The sequence below is a fragment of the Lytechinus variegatus genome, chromosome 7 (assembly GCF_018143015.1).
Source record: "Lytechinus variegatus isolate NC3 chromosome 7, Lvar_3.0, whole genome shotgun sequence".
NCBI classification, from domain to species: domain Eukaryota; kingdom Metazoa; phylum Echinodermata; class Echinoidea; order Temnopleuroida; family Toxopneustidae; genus Lytechinus; species Lytechinus variegatus.
The window spans coordinates 32,453,701-32,474,759 of NC_054746.1; the positions used below are offsets into that span (position 1 = coordinate 32,453,701).

The 21,059-nt window shown below is 35.9% G+C and overlaps 1 protein-coding gene across 1 annotated transcript; it reads left to right on the forward strand.

The window, feature by feature from the left end:
* The first annotated feature begins 4,896 nt into the window (after window positions 1-4,896).
* Window positions 4,897-12,389, forward strand: LOC121418107 (ficolin-1-like). Its single transcript, XM_041611810.1, has 4 exons — window positions 4,897-4,942; window positions 9,332-9,474; window positions 11,466-11,730; window positions 12,256-12,389. The coding sequence occupies exons 1-4, from the start codon at window positions 4,897-4,899 to the stop codon at window positions 12,387-12,389; spliced, it is 588 nt and encodes a 195-aa protein (XP_041467744.1).
* The last annotated feature ends 8,670 nt before the right edge of the window (window positions 12,390-21,059 follow it).

Here is a 21,059-nt window from a genome sequence, read left to right on the forward strand (position 1 = left end):
TGCCTGAAAAAAATGACAGAGTAAAATAAGGTGGCTTTCAACTTCCGATTCCTAATAAGTGAAAGCTATCAATTAAAAACAATCGATGAAATAGATTTATTTGAAGTCGTGCAATATCTTTAAAAAAGACATTTATCTTAATTTTATTTTAGGGAGGGGCATTTACAAAGGATATATCTTAGAAAGAGAATCTTCGTACATCATAATACAATCAATAGTGATATTTGACGATATTTCAACATGAGCGATAATCAATTTTTGTACATATAGTCATTTATTGAACAGTTGAACTCAATTGAAAAACAGCAAGAACAAAATGAATAAAAAACCCAAAAATTCACAATTTCAAAATAATATGCTTCTGCCAGTAAAGGAAATATTCTTCCAAGCCTACCATGTTCGATCTAGTCTGTCGATTAATTTAGATGATGATTAGATCGCGCTCCGCTTACCCAATTATCTAAAATGAATGAAAGTGTTTATCGTCAATTTGGTACATTGAGTGAAGCCATAATGCACTGCGCCCTTTTAATTATGTCTTTTTTTAAGTCGAGGGTCGAGGGAAGAACTCTCTGTAGACAAAGCATTCTATTATTATCAACTTTTATCCTTGACATATTTGAATGATCTTTCAAGGACAACAATCGTTCGACGTTCAAGTGCCAGTGCCCGACATACAAAGCACTAATTTGTTGGACATTATCCAAGGTAATTTTATTTTTTGAGTATAACAATGCCCTTTTTACGCCATTATTCTCCTTCCTTGTCAATTTATTTTTACTCATCCATTTTATATTCGCATCAATGCCACACCCCTGTTGTTCTGTTCCACCATGACAGAGGAGATGCGTTATTCCAGTTTGTTACAAATTTATTGCTATAGCAGCCAACTGTCAGAATTATGAATGGTTTTATTTCAGTCAACATACATCATCATTAATGTAATGAAAAGTTACCCTGGTGCAAACAAACAATGATGTGAATTACATAAGTAGAGCAGGGATATAAAGAGAAGCCATTACAACTGCAATGGGGGAGCATCAGGGGCGGATCCAAGAATTAAAAAAAAGGGGGGCACATTTTCCCGATGAATATTTGACTACCAAAAAATAAAAAAAGGTTTTTACCTAAAATTGGAGATTATTTCGTCCGTGGAAAATTTGAGAAGCAAAAAAAAAGGAAGAAGAAGGTCAAACAAAATGTTCGTATCATCAGCATATAAAATAAATGAAAGAATCGAGGAATAATGTATATTAAAAACAGTTAAGGTCCTAGAATAGAATCTTGTGGCACTCCACAGTTAAAGGGATTTTAAGCATCAGCAATATAAACGAACTGTTGTCGATACATATATTCCAAGGCCAAGCAGCTCCCCGCCCGTATTCCGTAATTATATAATTTATGAAGGAAAATGTTATGGTCAATAGTTTCAAATACTTAGATTCATGAAAAAAGTGATTATGAGCGTTTACAACATTATGAAGAAGTGTACTTATTGCATAATTAGTAGAGATATTTTTTTCTAAAGCCAAATTGGGCTGGCGTAAGAAAGTCATGTAGGCCTGCTGATAAAAAAGAATTCAATCGTTTATACACAATTTTCCCCAAATATATTGGATATACATGGCAAAAGTGATAGACGACGATAATCAGTAACTTTGGTCGGGTCTTCTTTTTTGTAAAGGAGACAACTTTTGCTATTTTCATAAATCAAGATAACCCCCTTTCGAGAGTGATAAATTAAAGATATGTTCCAATGGAGGGACAATGCTATATATTGCGTACTTAAAAAGTTTCGTGATTATTTCGTCATATCCTTTTGATTTTTTTGGTATGTTAAAGCTTTGACTATCTGAAGTATTTCGTGTTGATCTGTTGGAATAAAACACTTTGCATTTGGGTTGGGATCGGAGAGATAGTCCGTAAAATGCTTATCATCACTTTTTATTTTTGAAGCCAAGTCAGGATCGATGTTCGTTAAAAAAATTACTTGAGCAATTTCAAATGGTTCAGTAATACTGAATATTGAATGTCAAGTATTTTAACGTGATTATGTGATTTACTGTTAGTATATCAATTTATTTATAACATTTCACTTTGCATTCAATTTCCCTTTTGCATTTTCTATCTCTTTAGAATAATACTTTTTTTTTCGAAGATCGAATTTTACCGGTGAGTGTATTGCGTTACTTCTTTACACTTACAAAAATTCTGTTCAAATCGATAAGATTAATGCATGATTTATAAAATTTATTCCTTTTTTTTAGTAGATGTAAGATTCTTCGAGTAATCCAAGGAGTTCTGATATCGTTTGTTTGATGCTTGCTTTGGACAAGTGGTATATTTTTGTCATAGCAATGAGTGAATTTATCAATAAACAAATTATAAGCTACATTAACACAATTTTCTCCTATAATATCAATCAAGTTCTCATTGGTTAAATCTTCGATTAAAGCTGATAAAGTACTGCCATTTTCTTTCCTATATATATTTTTTTATTTTTATTCTTATTTACAAAAACTTTATACTCTTAAGTAATCAGAGATTAATGGTAAAAACTCCATAATTGTCTTCAATATTAAAAGAGCAGATAAATATGTTATTAATGTTGCTGATGTGGGTGTAATTCTAGTGGGTATATTGATACAAGGATGAAAAGCATATAGGAAGAAAGTATATTCAGAAATATAATGGCATTGTTATCGATATTATGATTCCTTTCACTCTTAGTGTGAGCATATAATTTTTCATGTAAACTATCTTATTACTTAATATCAAAGCCATCCATTATATACACTTCTTTATTTTCACGTGAAATATTTCAAGTTCTTTATCGAGATTATTATCATTTGGGGGCCTGTATAATGTCCCTACTATTATATATTTGCCAAGCTTGTTTTATATTCCTATAAAACATTTTCAATATCATTAATGTAGATAGCTGTTCTCACTTTATATTTTAGTTTATATTGATATACATTGCCATACCTCCTCCTCTGCCTCTCTTCCTATCAATATGTATCATGTGATATTTCGGTATATTGTATATGTTTGGAGAATGAGAACTCAGCCAAGTTTCAGATATGCCAATAACTGAAAATGAAAACGTATTTAGGGAACCTAAGAATGCTTCTACTGAGTCAAAATTTGTGTTAATTCTTTTTTATTTAAAGTTTACAAGACTGAAGTTATTGCAATTATCATCATTCTGGACTGTCTGGGTGATGTTTTTATTATGTGACTCAAAATCTGACATAAATTCCTGGCAAGAAATAATTGTATTTTTTTAAATATAATTCCTGTTATTTATTCGGTCTATTTCATCTGAATTAGAATTCATTTAAAAAAGGTATATGTGACATCTGTAGGGACCAAACGTGAGAAAAAGTGTCGGGGGGGGGGTATTGGTGCAATATAAACATATTTTTAAAAATTCCGATGTTGATAATAACATTTAGTTATAATGCAGTCTCAGATATGTGTGGGTTTTTTTATATGGGGGACTTCGGGTGCTAAAATCTAAAATATGCATACAAACATCAAAGTATCTTTCAACGATTCCCTGTTTTCATGCGTAAGCATTCCAACTAAGATAACCTTTTCAGTGTAAAGCTTGCGCACAATTTTTTTATGTATTTGAACAAACTTTATCAGGATTATGAGTTGACTTCAGTAAATGCATTAAGTGTTGAAGAGATTTGATAGATACTTTATTCAGAGTGTCATCAGCTTAAAAATGTCTATTGTTATGGGGGGATATGAAATTTATGGCTGTCTGTTATTTTCTCTCAATGTTTTAATGGCTTTGCTGTATGCCCTTGATTTATACCTTATTCATAATAATTCATTGTTTACACCATGGTAACTTTTAATTAATATTGTATGTTGATGGAATTAAATTGCTAATAGTAGTGAAGGTTGGATGTACTGTACAAAAAGGGGGCAATGTATATTAACATACTGGCATAACACGGGGCGATTGGCAAGGTAATTATCTACATTTGCCACTCTCCACCCCAGTGTAGTAGTAAATGGGTACACGGTAGAAAGAATTTTTTCGAATGCTTGAGCGTCATGGCAGCCATGCAATTAAGAGCCGGGGTTATGATATTATCATCTTTTTAAGCAGGGCCCGCTGGGAGAACAATTTTCGAAACTGAAGTTGAAGTGGCTACCCTTGGAAATATGAGGATATTATCATCACTGTTGTTTTTGTCTTTGAAAAATCATTCATAATGAATTATAATAACCTGCTGTATTCATGCCATGCTTTTCTATCGACTGTATAGCCATCAAAAACATTATAGGGCGCATGGGCACGGCACTATATGCTTCTAACCTTAATATCCTTAACAAAATTAAAATCAACGATACGCACTGTTTGTGAGTTAATCATTACTTCTAATTAAGTCGACGACATCCAAGCATCTATCAAAATGGTAGGTCCACAAGGGCATTTTCTTAATTGGTAAAGGCAAACATAGCATTTTGAAATTGTGAATTTTTGTGTTTCAGTTTCTTTCCTTTTTTGTTGATTTGAGATTATTGTTTTGGGGTCAAATTTTTCTAAATTACTGTACTAACAGAAATATATCAAATTGTCTTCTATCAACAGGTTAAAGCATTGTCAAAATCACAATTGATTGTGTCTGTACGCAATTTCTCTCCATAAAGGGCACGATCTTTGGAAAATCCGTCACCCCCCCCAAAAAAAAATCGTCTTGATAAATTTTGATTTCCCAAACAAGGAATGTGTTCAAGTAAATCTGTTTCAATAATGTTTCAAGGGGAATGTAAAGTTTTCACCAGTGGGGAATTGGATATTAGACTGGGATATTAGAGCCGCCACATTTTCACCTATATCTTGCACATTGTTTTCAGGCACAGTACGACTTGATGTCTGTTCTCATCTTGAGCTACATACTGAATGGAGCCTATGGAGGTAAGCATTTTTCTTTTCATTTTTTTTCTTTGCTAGGACCTGATTACTAACATTTGTTAAAAAAATTAAGTGAAGGCTCATGCATGTATATGATTAGTTGCAATTGAATAGTTAGAACCATGATGGTGAGCAAAGATTTTTTGCTGACCTGGACGAATGAAAATAAAAGTAAGTATAGACGATGGGGTAAAGCGTGTATTACAAATTTAATTATCAATAAAAAGGTTTATCTTTTAATTTTCAGTTGTGCTATTAAATGTAAACGTTGTAATGATTTAGTATTATTTTCTGTTATGAATGAATAAATTTGAATTTGAATGACTTTCTTAAATTGAAATTCGAATGATCCATTACAGTTATTGTGTAGAATCCTTTGAAAATTTTATATGAAGCTATTGCAATAATTGATAATTTCTGATTGGGGCAACCCCCCCCCTGATCAAAATTGCGTTTCTACGCTAGTTCAAAATGGGCCAGTATGGAGGGCGAGGAAATCCGAATTTCATTGTCCGATTCTTAACATTTAAAATAAATCCAGATCCTCTTTGGTAAATGATCTGTAAAATTCTGGGTAAGATTTGAATCCTAAAGAATTACTTTATATCAAATACTTTAAATTTACAACTTTAATAATTAATATTTTTAACAACAGCATACCTATACAATTTTTCCAGCCTGACACAATCCATAGAATCAGTGAAATTTGGGTGTATTCCATTTGATACCTCCCAAATACCTGTAAAATTTACTGAAACTGCAGTCTGATTATCAAATGATAAATGGAAGCGTAAGTTTCGATTGAATATTACTTTTCAAAATTTGTTATTTCTTAAATTACTGAACGTGAATGAGGTCATACAATATTGATAAACAACAACTATAACAACCATGATAATCAGGATAATTATAGAATAGTAATAATGATAATAAAAGAAATAATTATACAAATAAAAATGAAGATAATAATGGCAATAAAAGTAACAATAAAGCAATGAATTACAGATACTGGTCTATTCTTACCAAATTTAAACTAAAAACGAATTCAATTATAATCTTGAAATAGATAACACTTGCATATAGTAAACCATATTTAAAAAAAATGCGGAGGGTGTTATTTTGCCCATTTATTTGAAGAAAAAAAAATGGTTTTATCAACATACTTTATTTGTAAAACCAGAGCGAGCACTAACAATAGGTTTCATCATTGTCTCGTTCATTAATTGTAACAAAATAGTTGTTTTCATGCTTTAATTCATATTTATTTCAGTACTGGCGGATAATGATGTCATTTGTCCAGAGATTGGCGTGTCTTGTCCTCATACGAACGCACCAAATTCTGATGAAGTCATCAAAATGGTTCCGAAGAGATTACCGTCTGATCATCAATTGGCAGGTCGTCCCGAGATGAAAGGAATTGAAATGCAATTAATTTGCTCTTTACCAGGTATCTTACCCGTGTATGACCATAATATATGATTGTCCCAAATTTTGTGCAGAAAGGGGTCAATTTGCAAAATCTTCGCCCACAGGTGATGTATGCAATTTACAAAGGTTGTTTTTCTTATTTTTATAAGTTTCAACAAGGAATAGAAAAAAAACACTGAAATTGAGAAAATAATCTCCTTTTCTGGCTCGAGTATACAATTTTCTGTTTTTTTTTCTTTAACAAGAATTTCACCGTGACGATACATTGGTTTAAATTAGAGTAGAAAAATTACAGAAAAACATTCGTGAACATTCGATAAAAATAAGTGTGTTATGAATCTTTATTAAAGTTGTGATTTGTGAGGAGCAGCTCCTGAATTATGTCGTGTGATACAATGTTCACATGGGGCAATGGCTTTTATTTACTTGCCATATATTGTTAATTTTGTGACGCAGAGACCAGTTGGTCACGGAGTCTTTTCAATGTGGCTCCGCGCTATATCTGATGTTTCCGGGAGTCACGAAAATGTCATGCACTATTTGTTTGATTTATTTGCTTAGTTTTTGATACATTTTACTTCCTCAAGGTAATTTCCGCATAAAAGTCGCCTCAACATGCTGAGTCTACCGTTTCCGAAGTCTGCTGATCTTAGCAGTACAAAACAGTGCCCCTCCCCTCGAGATTGTCCAACCTAATATTTATCCGAATTTAAAAAAAAAATCACATTAAGTGTGTAGCAGATTTATTTTGAATTTCGAAATGCAAAAAAAAATGCCCTTGTGATTAGATCAATTTCTTTTCACCCATGATCATATACTTAACACTTACATGATTATGTTTGCTGCTACGTTCCCCCTCCACTTTATGAAGAAAATCATACATATGGCCATACTAATGGGCATTGGAAAAAAACGTCGCGGAGACACTGCCGCTATAAAATAAGTACTGTTGCTGTTCAGGTGAACTGTTGATTTGATTTGACATAACACGTTTAAATTGTTATTTCCACATAGATTGTTTGTCCAATCCTTGTCTATATGAAGCAACCTGCAAGGAAACATATGATGGGTATGAATGTCAATGCACGCCCTGCAAAACTGGGAATGAATGTCAAGGTAATAACCCAACAGCAATCACTCGATACAACTGGAATGATAAGGATAACGATAGTGATAATAATCTAAAGGATCTGAAGTTTTCATAAGGGGCTGAAAACTTATTTTCAATTTACAATGTTTATTTAATGTTTGTACACTCTTAAAATGCTGGGCAACATACTGTCCACAAAACAAATGATTAAAACTTTATCCACTTGCAATTCTGGGTAGTTTTAAACCAATAATGTGTGTTTGGGTGAAAGCTACACTGAGTTGGAGAATTTTTTTTACCGATTGTTATGTGGGCAGTATGTTGCCCAACATTTTAAGAGTGTATAAAAGTGATATTTTTGTATCAAATAATAGAGTTATCATTCAATTTGTTGTAATAATATACTCTATAAAATTCAAGGTTGTCTGTAATACATTTCAATGATGTCAATGATTTCAATATTGTCAGTTGAACTAATCTATCCATCTATCTATCTATCTATCTATCTATCTATCTATCTATCTATATATATATATATATATATATATATATATATATATATATATATATATATATATATATGTGTGTGTGTGTGTGAAGCTATACATGTACAACAGCTTTGGCAACTCTTTTATTTTAAATATTGTGTAAAGAAATGAAGAGAACAATGGTAGGCAAAGGAAATTATAATTGGTATGGTGTCGAAAATCTGTCTATCTGACGGTCAATTGGATCAGGGCCGCCGAGCCACTAACCCGTCTCTGTGGTCTAGTGGTTAAGGCACCGGCGTTCAAAGCTGGGGGCCCGGGTTCGATTCCCGGCAGAGACATTTTTTCGGCATCATCAATTTTTCCAAAGGGTAGATAGCTCTGGGGAACCTTGATTTAAGCTACGCCTACCATTGTTCTCTTCATCCATTTCTTTACACAATATTTAAAATAAAAGAGTTGCCAAAGCTGTTGTACATGTATAGCTTCACACACATTTGTATACTTTCTCCCATACGTGTACTGTATCAAAGCACTAGCTTTGTATTAAAGCAATAGCTTTGATCCAGCTGAGGCATGGCGGCTTGTCATTGTTTAAAACCCAACTTCACCCGACAAAGGAAATTATAATTGGTATGGTGTCGAAAATCTGTCTATCTGACGGTCAATTGGATCAGGGCCGCCGAGCCACTAACCCGTCTCTGTGGTCTAGTGGTTAAGGCACCGGCGTTCAAAGCTGGGGGCCCGGGTTCGATTCCCGGCAGAGACATTTTTTCGGCATCACCAATTTTTCCAAAGGGTAGATAGCTCTGGGGAACCTTGATTTAAGCTACGCCTACCATTGTTCTCTTCATCCATTTCTTTACACAATATTTAAAATAAAAGAGTTGCCAAAGCTGTTGTACATGTATAGCTTCACACACATTTGTATACTTTCTCCCATACGTGTACTGTATCAAAGCACTAGCTTTGTATTAAAGCAATAGCTTTGATCCAGCTGAGGCATGGCGGCTTGTCATTGTTTAAAACCCAACTTCACCCGACAAAGGAAATTATAATTGGTATGGTGTCGAAAATCTGTCTATCTGACGGTCAATTGGATCAGGGCCGCCGAGCCACTAACCCGTCTCTGTGGTCTAGTGGTTAAGGCACCGGCGTTCAAAGCTGGGGGCCCGGGTTCGATTCCCGGCAGAGACATTTTTTCGGCATCACCAATTTTTCCAAAGGGTAGATAGCTCTGGGGAACCTTGATTTAAGCTACGCCTACCATTGTTCTCTTCATCCATTTCTTTACACTATATATATATATATATATATATATATATATGTATATATAAACGATTTAATCAAAATACTGCCGCAATCTTATATGCGTTTACCATTCAGACGAGCTTCCGAGAGATTGCTCTGGTATATACAATGCAGGTGAAAGGACGAGTGGAGTACACACTATTTGCTTGGGTTCTGGCACAGGAGATGAAGAACGTGTTGATGTTTATTGCAACTTTGATGTAGGTGATGGGTGGACGGTAAGAAATCATAATAATATGCATTTATATGGGGCCATCTATCTAGAAATATTATATTCTGAGGAGCACAAGAAAAAGGCAAGATCCTCAATCGGGATATAATTGCTGCAGGCGTGTATGGCTAGTGATGGATTTGAATTAATGATGTGCCCCCTCTCCCCGGATGAAAGTAGACATTTGATTTTATTTAGCCTTGTCTTAAAACCATGCGATTTAGCTTCACTTGTGTCTACTGGTAGCAGATTCAATTCTGCCATAGTCCTTGGAAGGACTTTGGATGAGTGTCAAAGTGCCAATAATTAATACTGTTAGAAAAGATAACACTTCAGTTTAGATTTTAAAGTGCTGCCATGGCTGCGGAAGAGAAAGCTCGCTCACCCTATCGTGTTTTGGGAGTCTTAAGAAGATACTCGTGTTATGATCTCACGCTACGAGCTGGTGTATAACGCATGACAAGGTCTTGTAAATATTTTGATGCCATACCATTAATACTTTCCAAGTGAGAAGAAGTATTTTTTTTAATTCTATACACTTCCGGATTGGCAGCAAATGTAACTTTTGGAGAAATTGAGAAATGTGTTGATATTTTGACGTTCCAGTTAAAACCTTTGCAGCTGTATTCTGAGCATATTGAAGTTTAATGACATTACGTGAGGTTATTGTGATAAAGAAGAGCTATCCTAATATCTATACGAGATAGTACAAATGGGTGTGTAAGCATAGCAGCAGACATGTGGTCATGGATCTTCTTAATATACATGTATACCGATATATTGACATATTTTCTTTATATGTGCATCCATGGACATTTTTTTTGTCAACTACAACACCAAGATTTTGAACTGATGACAAAGCCTTAACCAAGGAGTCACCTGTATAGTGCGGTCCTTTGACTAATGATCAACAACTATGTCTTGCTTTCATTTAATTTCAACTTATTATTTAACATTCATGACCGCTTATCATCCGTTGTATTTTGTAAATGAAGCCTGGCAGACATCTCACTAGCAGGGTCAGTTAGATCAAACGAAATATATAATTGTGTATCGTCCGCATACGTATGAATGTTTACGTCATTTTCCTGAACAATTTTTGCCAGAGGACTAGAAAAGATGGCAAAGAACAACGGTCCGAGGACTGGACCTTGGGGCACTCCGAAAGGAAGTTTAACAGAAAATGACATATTTTCACCATGACAATCTGTGATCTCTCCTGAAGATTCAGATGCAAACCAATCCTCCTATGCCACATTTTAAACGATCAAAGAGCAAATCATGATCATCAGTATCAAATGCCCACTAAAGATCAAGCAGTAGAAAAAAAAGGCCATCTTGTCGTCAACAGCACGAAGAATATCATTTGATACACGAACCAGAGCAGTTTCTACCAAGATGAAACATATGAAATTGACGCAATTAAACCATGAAGTAAAAATATTTTTCTGGTTATATGATAACATGCCAAAGTTGCAAAAAATACGACAACTTCAAATATAATGTGTTAAGAAGGAAACCAAAATTACATTTGTAATATTATGTTCAAGGCCAAAAGCAATTTTATTTTTTTATTTTATAACGTTTCGGAGTCTCAATCAATCTTTATTTTTATTCGAATCGAAAGTCGTTTGCAATTACATGCCAAAGGTTTTTTTTCATAAACCAATTGCCCATCTTTTTTTTTCTCTTAAATTCTCTTGATTACAAAAATCCTTGTCTGATTGGTTGCGTCAATTTGGGGTAGGAAATGTCTTCCCCGTTCTATCACATTTTATTATAATTATTTGTATTTCCCCTCTATTCTTCGTCTAAAAAGTGATATTATCACACTCTCCCCCTCTCCCATTGTCAATGACATATTTACAACATTTAGATCATGAGTACTCTCTCATGAGCTTAATATATTACTTCAATACAGGCCCCGCTTTTATTCACAAAGTAACATAATTATTAATCTCCATAATTTCGTTGAATCGATGTATGACTTTATACTAGGTTATTCAACGTCGGCATGACGGAAGTGTTGATTTCTATAGAGATTGGGCTTCCTACAAGAATGGCTTTGGTGATATAGAGAATGAGTTCTGGCTGGGTAATGATATCATTCATCGCATCACTTACCAGGCAACATACAGACTTCGAATAGAGATGGTGGATTTGCAAGGGAATCAATCGAGTGCTGTGTATGATAATTTTCGTGTTGCCAACGAGGGTGATCAGTATCGCCTCGGAGGTCTCACTTTTGTTGGAGGATCTGAAGGTGAGTGAAATGTAAACTGAAATGTTAATCTTCGGTAATATCTGATGGGTACAATAACGTGTTTGTATAAGGTGCTAATAATAATAATTATAATATTAATAAAAATGATGATGATGTTTATTTCTTCTTATTTATAAAATTGCTCCCGAAGTGCCATCTTGCAAAGACATTCCACTATATACATATCCATTATAATAGTTACACAATATGAGGTTTTTCCTAGGCAATCATTATCCATATTTTGTGATCTCTGCTCTTGCAGTGGTAAATTTTATACCATATTTCATTCTTCCGGGTTTTCCTGTTGACTTTGTGTAAAATTCGACTGTGAGCAGTATTTGCGAAAGTTCGATTGGAGCCTTGAAGCATAAGAACGAAAATGCAGATACGCAGGGATAAATAACAATACAAAAGCCTCCACGGTATGACGTCTTTCTCTATCGACACGGATTAAACGTTTTAAATTTTAGCCCATGAAGAAGGGCATTCTCATGATTTTTATAATTTGACCATTATACTGCGCAGAAATTAGATCCATTAGGGAGCTTTCGCAACAACTAAGCAGACGCTACCTGAACGTTGAGAATGTATTGTCAAGCCCTCATGACAAAGCAGCTTTTGTCCAGAATCGGAGTCTCAAAACAGCAGTGTCGTCCTAGACTCTGGACAAACGACACATTTGTAACTTTTCGTCATCTCATAATCTTACGACAATCTGCTGTCCTGGTCTACCAATTTTCGACAATGACCTCTAAGCTGTTCATTTGTTTCTGTTTGTGGTAACTCCCGTAGGAACTCGGCAGGACAGCATTTTTTTTTTTGGTAAACAACAAGCTGGTATATTACCTTGAAACATTTTACGTCTATACAGTGCGTATAAAAAAAAAGCGGGACAGATTTGAAAAGTCTATAAAATTATTTGTTTGAAATTATGATCTCTATATTTTGGTGTCAATACGTGCTCTGGAGTCTTATCCTTCAAATGCTATTAAAGGGGAATCCAGCCTTGGTCATAAATGTAGTGTTGGAAAGGAGAAAAATAGATAAAACAGAATGGTGAAAGTTTGAAAGAAATCGGACCAGCAATAAGAAAGTTATGGCTGCTTTAAAATTGAAATCCCTATGATTATGTAGATTTTAAATTGGCAACTGGGTTAGTAAATTATGACAAGAGGCAAGGACAACTTTCCCATAGGCCATGTACTTAATTATCAGGGATTTGTGGTTTTCTCCTAACTGCCCATTCCCCTGGGGCAGTAATCTAAATATAACCCTGGTAGTATATTGTTTAATGTCCTCATGAAAGAAAAATAAAATTTGAAGTAAAACATTTGAAAAAATGACATATTGGCCATTTTACGTATTGGAGTACATGGAAGAGTAGTCCTTGCCTTACATCACTGTGACATCACATATGTGGCCAATTTGCAGTCTCCATGGATCTAGGGATTACCAATATTCACAACTTTTAAAAAATCATAACTTTCTTATTATTTGTCAGATAGTGTTCAAACTTTCACCTATCAACTTGTCTGATTTTTCTTATTCCCCTAAGAACAAGTTTTTATTTGGGTTGGATTCCCCTTTAAAATAATTTAGTTTTGTTCATGCTTGAGCGAACACGAAATGTTTTGTCTGGGGTAAAAAAGAAGGCTTGCGCCGAAATGGCATAAAATGATAAATATGATGGTCAGACTTCTTGCTAATCAGCAGACTTCCTCTGAACCTTTTCATTATCTTTGCCATAATTTTCGAATTATGCGGTCAAAATTCATTCCCTAATCTACTTATTTGCTTGAATAGTTCTGTTGTTGTTCCTTTTTAACATTTTCTATATATTTTAGATTTGAATATACCTTCTTTTGGCAAGAACATTTTTTTAACCAAAGTATGGGAGAGCGTGTTTTTCCCCCAATCCTTTCATTGTGTGCTCCAAGGGTTATGGTGCCTTTGAACAGTGGCAAACTGAGGGGTGGTGGCTCGGGGTGCTCCCCCCCCCCCCAATAAAAAATTATGACCAAGGAAAAAAAGTGGAAAGGAAAATAACAGAAAACATAGAAAAAATATGATATCATTTTCTGAATATTATTTCAAAATTTTAATAAAAAAGTGGAAAGTTTTGCTTGCTCGCTTCACAACTTTTTAATGCATTTTACCCGATCTGCCATATCTTGCTCCTTTAAAATTGACTCAATACACCATTGCCATTGAAAGACATGAATCCTTTCCTGTTTGTCCTGTCAAGCACATAATTAAACTTGGTGAAGGATTCAATAACCCTTTGAAAATAGGATTAATGTCTTTTATAGGTACCATAACATAATATGTTTCACATAATAATTATGAAAGGTACCATAACATAATTGGTTTCACATAATAAAAGGATTTGAATGACTACAAATTCTCCCAATTAATAATGCAAATCTTCTTACTTGGGTTGACAAAAAGTCTTCTGTTCTTACTTATGAAGGAAAATTCAAAGGTAAAAGAAGTTTAAATGAAAACAATATAATTCAGGTAAATAAATAAATTTGTAAATGAAATTTGACAGCATAATTCGAAAATTGTGGCAAAGATAATGAAAATGTTAAGAGGAAGTCTGCTGATTAGCCAAAAGTCTAATCAAATTAATTTCTCATTTCTGCCATTTTGGCCCAAGCCTCTTTTTGAACTCCCGACAAAAACGTCCCGTGTTCGCTCAAGCATGAACAATTTTTTTAATGGAATTTCAAAGATAAGATCTTAGAGCATCCATTAACATCAAAATATAGATATAATAATTTGAAACAATTTTTTTATAGACTTTTCAAAACTGTCCCGTTTTTTTATACGCACTGTATAGGTTAATCAGTCATGTTGGCGGACGTAATAGACGGCAGATATCACTCTTGGCCTTTTTATCAAAGTGGAGACAATGGCAGAGTTGGTATTCGAACTCACAACCTTGCGATTATGAGTCCAATGCTCTAACCACTGGACCACACGAACCGTGTGTGATTGTAATTTGACGGGCATTTTCTATAGCTTATAAATTATGCAAATATATCAAACTCCTCTCTCGCAGATACCTATTTCAAAATAAACCGACACGGATCCTGTCTTAATGAACGTTATTCTGAACTCGGGTTAAAATGAAACTCTGGTTTAAAGTTGTTTAACTACGGATCGACAATTGTAGCATAAATCTCTATCAGTGTATGCTTGATTGAACAACTCATTTGACACTCAAACCATTCGTAACTGTCTGTGAATAATAACTGGGGTATTCTTATTTATCATGAAAGCAATTGGGAAATGAAATATGATACATGATTATGAATAATATACGATATAAAATTTTTCTTAGCTTTGACGTCATTCATAGAAATAGATTCATATAAAATCATTGATGCACATCTAAGAACTTGTTATCAATAATTTGGGACTATTACTGCTACAGATAAGTCCAGTTAGGCAGTATCATTTTTATTGATCCTTTTAGTGTTTTATGGGGATTTTATTTGTTTCCCAAGAATACCTGTCATTACTGTTGTTGGAGCGTAAGGCCCTATCTCACCAACGGAGACGTCGCCGCGACAGTCTCCAACTTATCAATCGCTGCAGTCGCGGAGACCTCTCGGAGACAAAAATGGCTTGCGCTCTCACCAAGGAGACGTCTCGATGGAACGTTTGAAAGATCATACACCTGACTTGGAGCAGGAGGAGGGATATCAGCACGCGTTCAGTCACGTGGTTTCTGAAGTGGGTCAAACAGTGTGAAGAAGTGTCGCGGAGACGTCTCCGCAATGTATTATAATTTTTTTTGGTCTCCAGCAGGTCTTCGCGATGTCTTTGAGACGTCTCTGAGAGTCTGACATCGCGGAGACATCGCGGCGACGTCTCAGCAGTCGCGGATATCATTAGTCTCCGAGACGTCGCAGCAACTGATGGAGACTTCTCGGAGACGTCGCGGAGACTAGAAACAGTCTCCAAAAATATTAAACATGTTTAATCTTCTTGCGACTCCTCGCGAGACTCTGTAATTTTCATGAGACGTCTCAAGCCCAGTGAGATACCCCCTAAAGGGGGTATCTCACTGGGCTTGAAACTAGTTCGCGACTAGTTCGCGACTACAAATTTTGCTAGTTGCAGAGACGTCTCCGCGACATCTCTAAGACGTCTCATGAAAATTATAGAGTCTCCGAGGAGTCGCAAGAAGATTAAACATGTTTAATATTTTTGGAGACTGTTTCTAGTCTCCGCGAAGTCTCCATCAGTTGCTGCGACGTCTCGGAGACTAATGATATCCGCGACTGCTGAGACGTCGCCGCGATGTCTCAGAGACGTCTCAGAGACATCGCGAAGACCTGCTGGAGACAAAAAAAATTATAATACATTGCGGAGACGTCTCCGCGACAATTCTTCACACTGTTTGACCCACTTCAGAAACCACGTGACTGAACGCGTACTGATAATCCCTCCTCCTGCTCCAAGTCAGGTGTATGATCTTTCAAACGTTCCATCGATCCTATTTTGAAATTGTTGCTGCCACCACTCCTTCCAGCATGCCACCCAAGGCAAGTGGAAGTCGCAAGAAAAAGGAACAAGTTTTTGAAGCAGCTCTTGCTGTCGAGGAAGCTTTCGATGCCAACATGGCCAAAGAGGCCAAACAGTTTGACTGGAAACAAGAACAGCAGCAGATAATGGCCGACTTTTGGGAGGATCATCCCGAATTGTATGACAAATCCCACGAAAAATTTAAAGATAGCACTTACAAGATGTCAGCTGTTGAATCCTTTAGTTAGTGTCTTGTCTTTTGATCTTGGGCGTAAGTCGAGCCACCAACTTCCTGAACATATCTGGATCCACTTGCAGGAATTAATTAAATTCCTAGAGGACCTCAAATCCCCTTCTTCCAGATGTGTCATCAGCTTCTCATACCAGCCATGGTGTTGCCGTTGTAGGAGCCACTCACGTACCCACTCTGTCTTTGCCTTCCTCTTTCTGGCACGATACCTACCCTTGGCTTTAGCCTTATTCACGGCCAGAGCTATCAGCACGAGGGCCAATGCTTCCTTCTTCTCATCATCCCGGTAGGGATCCTGTTCTAACAGCTTATCAACATCATTGCAGATGTCCATGGTGAGCGTTCTTGACTGTCTGGTGTCAGAAATACGAATGATATATATAGCTGTAGACCTAAGTGTATATAGGCAGGAGGAAGTCTCGGATACGTCTCAGCGACGTCTCAGCAACCTTTCGGAGACCCTGGCAAACTACCAGCCAAGTCACCGCGACTGCCCGGAAACATCTCGGAGACGTCGCCGAGACTGCCTGAAACGTCTCGGAGACTCGCTTGCAATTAAGAAATGTCTCAAGGACGTCGCAGCGACTACTTGGAGACTTTCCCGCAACATCGCCGCGACTGTCGGGCTAGTGCTTAACCTGCTCTGGAGACGTCTCTGAGACAACGCAGAGACGTCTCCTTGGTGAGAGCGCAAGCCATTTTTGTCTCCGAGACGTCTCCGCGACTGCAGCGACTGATAAGTTGGAGACTGTCGCGGCGACGTCTCCGTTGGTGAGATAGGGCCTTTAAGTTTAAGAATATTCTGGGTTTCAGACCCTGTCAGAAAAAAAAGCTGAAAACAACTATCATATTCTCAGAAAATTATTTTCTAGATCTCTTACACCTTTAGTGGTATTTTCAATCAAATTTTTAAAACACGAGCCTATGGATAAAAAGTTAGTAATGTGTTGCATTAGACCATGGCTTATACGGGTCAATATGTCCACAACTTTATAGACGAAGAGTGCCAAGGGTAATCGCCAAAGCAAAACATGTCTTTCATACTTTTTTTTATTACCCTTCAAGTATGATGGTTGTCCTTTAATTATCTTTGTATAGGTGATGCATTGTTCTTTCATGTCGAGTCAGCATTCTACACCTATGATCGTGATACTGGAAATAACTGCGCCATGATGTATAAAGGAGGATGGTGGTATAATGATTGTCACCACGCTAATCTTAACGGTCTTTGGGCAGTTGCAGGTTACACAGGAATGGCTTGGAATTCAAAATATATGAAGGGCTCTATCATGGAAATCAAACAAATAGATTGACAATGTACGATATTCAGGTGAAATTCAAATATTATCTGAGGCTTTTATTGTCTTGATTTTCGCGATGTTTTGATTTAATTCTGTAAAAAGGTCAGGTGTTAAATAAGCAACTCATTATACCACCGAGAGTGTAAAGTGAACACCAAACATCTACTGTCAGTGTGGAACCGACACCACATAGTGTCAATATCATCAACTGCAGTGAAATTATCCTTCAGAAGTGTTCTTCTTATAATCACATAGCAATTTTAACACCCGTCGGTAAGGTATTCTATATTGACAATGTACATGTATTGTGTAAGGTTTACCCTCTGTTGTACTAATCTATCAGGAATCTTGTTTAAACGATTTGCTAATTGAAACTTTTCGTTCAACCGGCTTGACCCTAAATGTAATAAAGGATGTAAAATAGCTAAAGATGAACTCGATCATGATCATTCGTGGTAAGATAATATCGCATAAAAACAAATTTCTCATAACTGTGAAACCAAAGGTGTGCTACACAACAAATAGAACTATCACGGAATGTGATTAATACCCCCGCCCTACACCGTTACCATGTCAACATTTTCCAACACATGGGAACAAAATGTCTTGCCCATTTGTTTGAATCTCAAGATTTTTACCTTTTTAAACTTTTGACATAATAGGGCGTCCCACAAAAAACGAAACCGAGATTAAGCGATAATTTTTCATAACTTATTCACAAATACAATAGACAAATGATCTACCGTATTTCAAAGAAGCTTTACAACACATAAATAGAGTGTCCGACTTATATGTGTAAATCTCTAATTTTTCCGCTCGCGCTTTGCATCAAATTGTTTGGTTATATATTATCCTTTTCACATTTACAAAAGTGCTGAAAATTTCCATTCTTCAAGTAGAAATGTCAACATTTTTAGCTCGCACTTCGCGCTCACATTATTTGGTAGTTGAAATATGTTATGTCTTCAAAGCTAAGTGCAAGCAGCCATCAAAACATCCTTTTTTGATCAGATCAAAACGTAGGCCTATATATTTTTTTTTGCGCTCGCAGTAATTATTTAGGTAGATTCACATCTCGTTTAAAATCACAAACATTGCCCAGAATGTTTAAATTATTGGACAAAATGAGTGAAAAAATAGCTCGCGCTTCGCGCTCACATTATTTAAATTAGGCTTATTACATTATTGTATATATATGGTGGTTTATAAGGCAAAAGCTTAAAAGTAACTATCATAGGACTACCCCTTCAGAGATACAAACAAAATCAACTTCCAGAGGCCGATCGGGAAAAATGTGGCTGAAAAAAATCCGCCCCCCCCCCCCCTATAGGCGAAGGCTTGATCCGCTCCTGCTTTAATGATGCATAGCAGCGGGTATAACCTTTGAAATATATACGCTAAACGTCATGGTCAAAATCCTGTTAGGTTTAGATGGAGCGCGGGGGCGGAGCGGCCGCGCGAGACATTTTGCATTTTTAATGCAAAATTTTTCAAATTTAAGCACGTTGACTACGTTATATTATTTCGATTTCTGAATGATGTATTTTTTTTATTATAAATGACCATAAACAGATAAATAGGGGAGAGGGGGAAATTGGATATTGTGTCCCCCGCCATTCCAAAAAGTGTGAGGGACGTGTCCCCCTATGCTCCCTGGGATTTCCGCCCATGCTTATCATGATCATACTCGTCATTATTATGATTCATCAGAAATTATTATGTTCGACCGTAAATTATTGGGGTGATAACATACGCCATCGCCTTTTCTGAAATGGAGGAGGATATAAATTATATCCCCAGCTCTGATTGCTGATAGGTACACATGAATGAGTCCCTTATTTATGGAATTATGATAACCCCCACTTTAATTATTATTATTGTTAACTTGTCATAAGATTCCTCACTTTTGAATATGATGTTAAATTATTGTGGTGGTGGGGGGTGATAACACAGGTCACAGGATATATCCCCCCCCCCGATCGACACCTATGAATGTCAGTGTTGAACCGGCACCGCACAGTGTAAAAATCATCAACAACATGCAGTGAAATTAACCCTTGTATAGAAGTGTTCTTGTCAATAAAGTACCTGTCGGTGAGGTGATCTATTGACACTAAATTGTATATAATTTTTATATTATATCACTGTATCATTGTATAGGGATTTTTATATATTTCTCTGCTTGTTCCTCCCAGAATTCATTTCTATGCATGCTTCATGAACGAAATGGGGCAAAGTTCAGTTCCACATGACACACTTTAAAAGGAAATGACAAGGCAAAAAAAAAATCTGTATAATTCCTAAACGAAATACCGGGACGAAATAATAATTTAACAAATTACATAATAATGTGAAAGTATAACAAATTTCTTTTACTTTTCAGAATAGTATTTTTTTTTAATTTTGCCTTTGACGGATGACACAATGCAGCCTATACATACAAATATCCCGGGCTTGAGAAAATATAGTGGAAATATTTTTGTCCGAGGTTGGTTCGGCAATTAAGTTACATTGCCGGACCAACCGAGGATAAAATATTCCCACGACACTTTCGAAAGAAACACCCGGTATATTTTTTACATCCCTTCCATAATTGAAGTTTGAATGAAAAATATTGGTAATCTACTCCTAATTGGCCCATCTCCATGAGCTGGACAAAGTCTAGATATAATTTAAGCAAAATTGGCTTATCACTCTATGGAGGATCCAACATGATATTCATGTTGCAGTGTTCCATGCATGTAGTATACATATTATTCTGTAATTATTTACTTATGTTCTTTGCCCATAACTTGTAATACACTGATTTACTGTTGCTTTTGTTGTTGGAATAGAAACGAAATAAAATATTCATTTATTATCATTTTAATTTGATATCATTTAATTCATGACTTGAATTTGCGAAGCTGTATGGAAATTCGGAGAGGATTTACGGTGTGGCTACGATATATTCAGTATTACATGTATACCGTGATGTATGACCGAGATTACTGAATAACTGAATCAGCACGAATAGTTACAGGAATGCTGTGGGGGGGGTGTAGGCCTCGGGCCTCCGACACACCCACAACACACCCCCATCAGGTCGTGTGATTTTCTTTAATCAAGACTTGTTTTCTTTTTAAATGAAATACAAATGATGTTTTTTAAAAATACATTGCATTTAATGTAGAAATTCAAACGTATTTTTTCAAAGGATAAAAGATAGTAAAATAATCCAGCGCTTTTTAGATGAGCCCCAC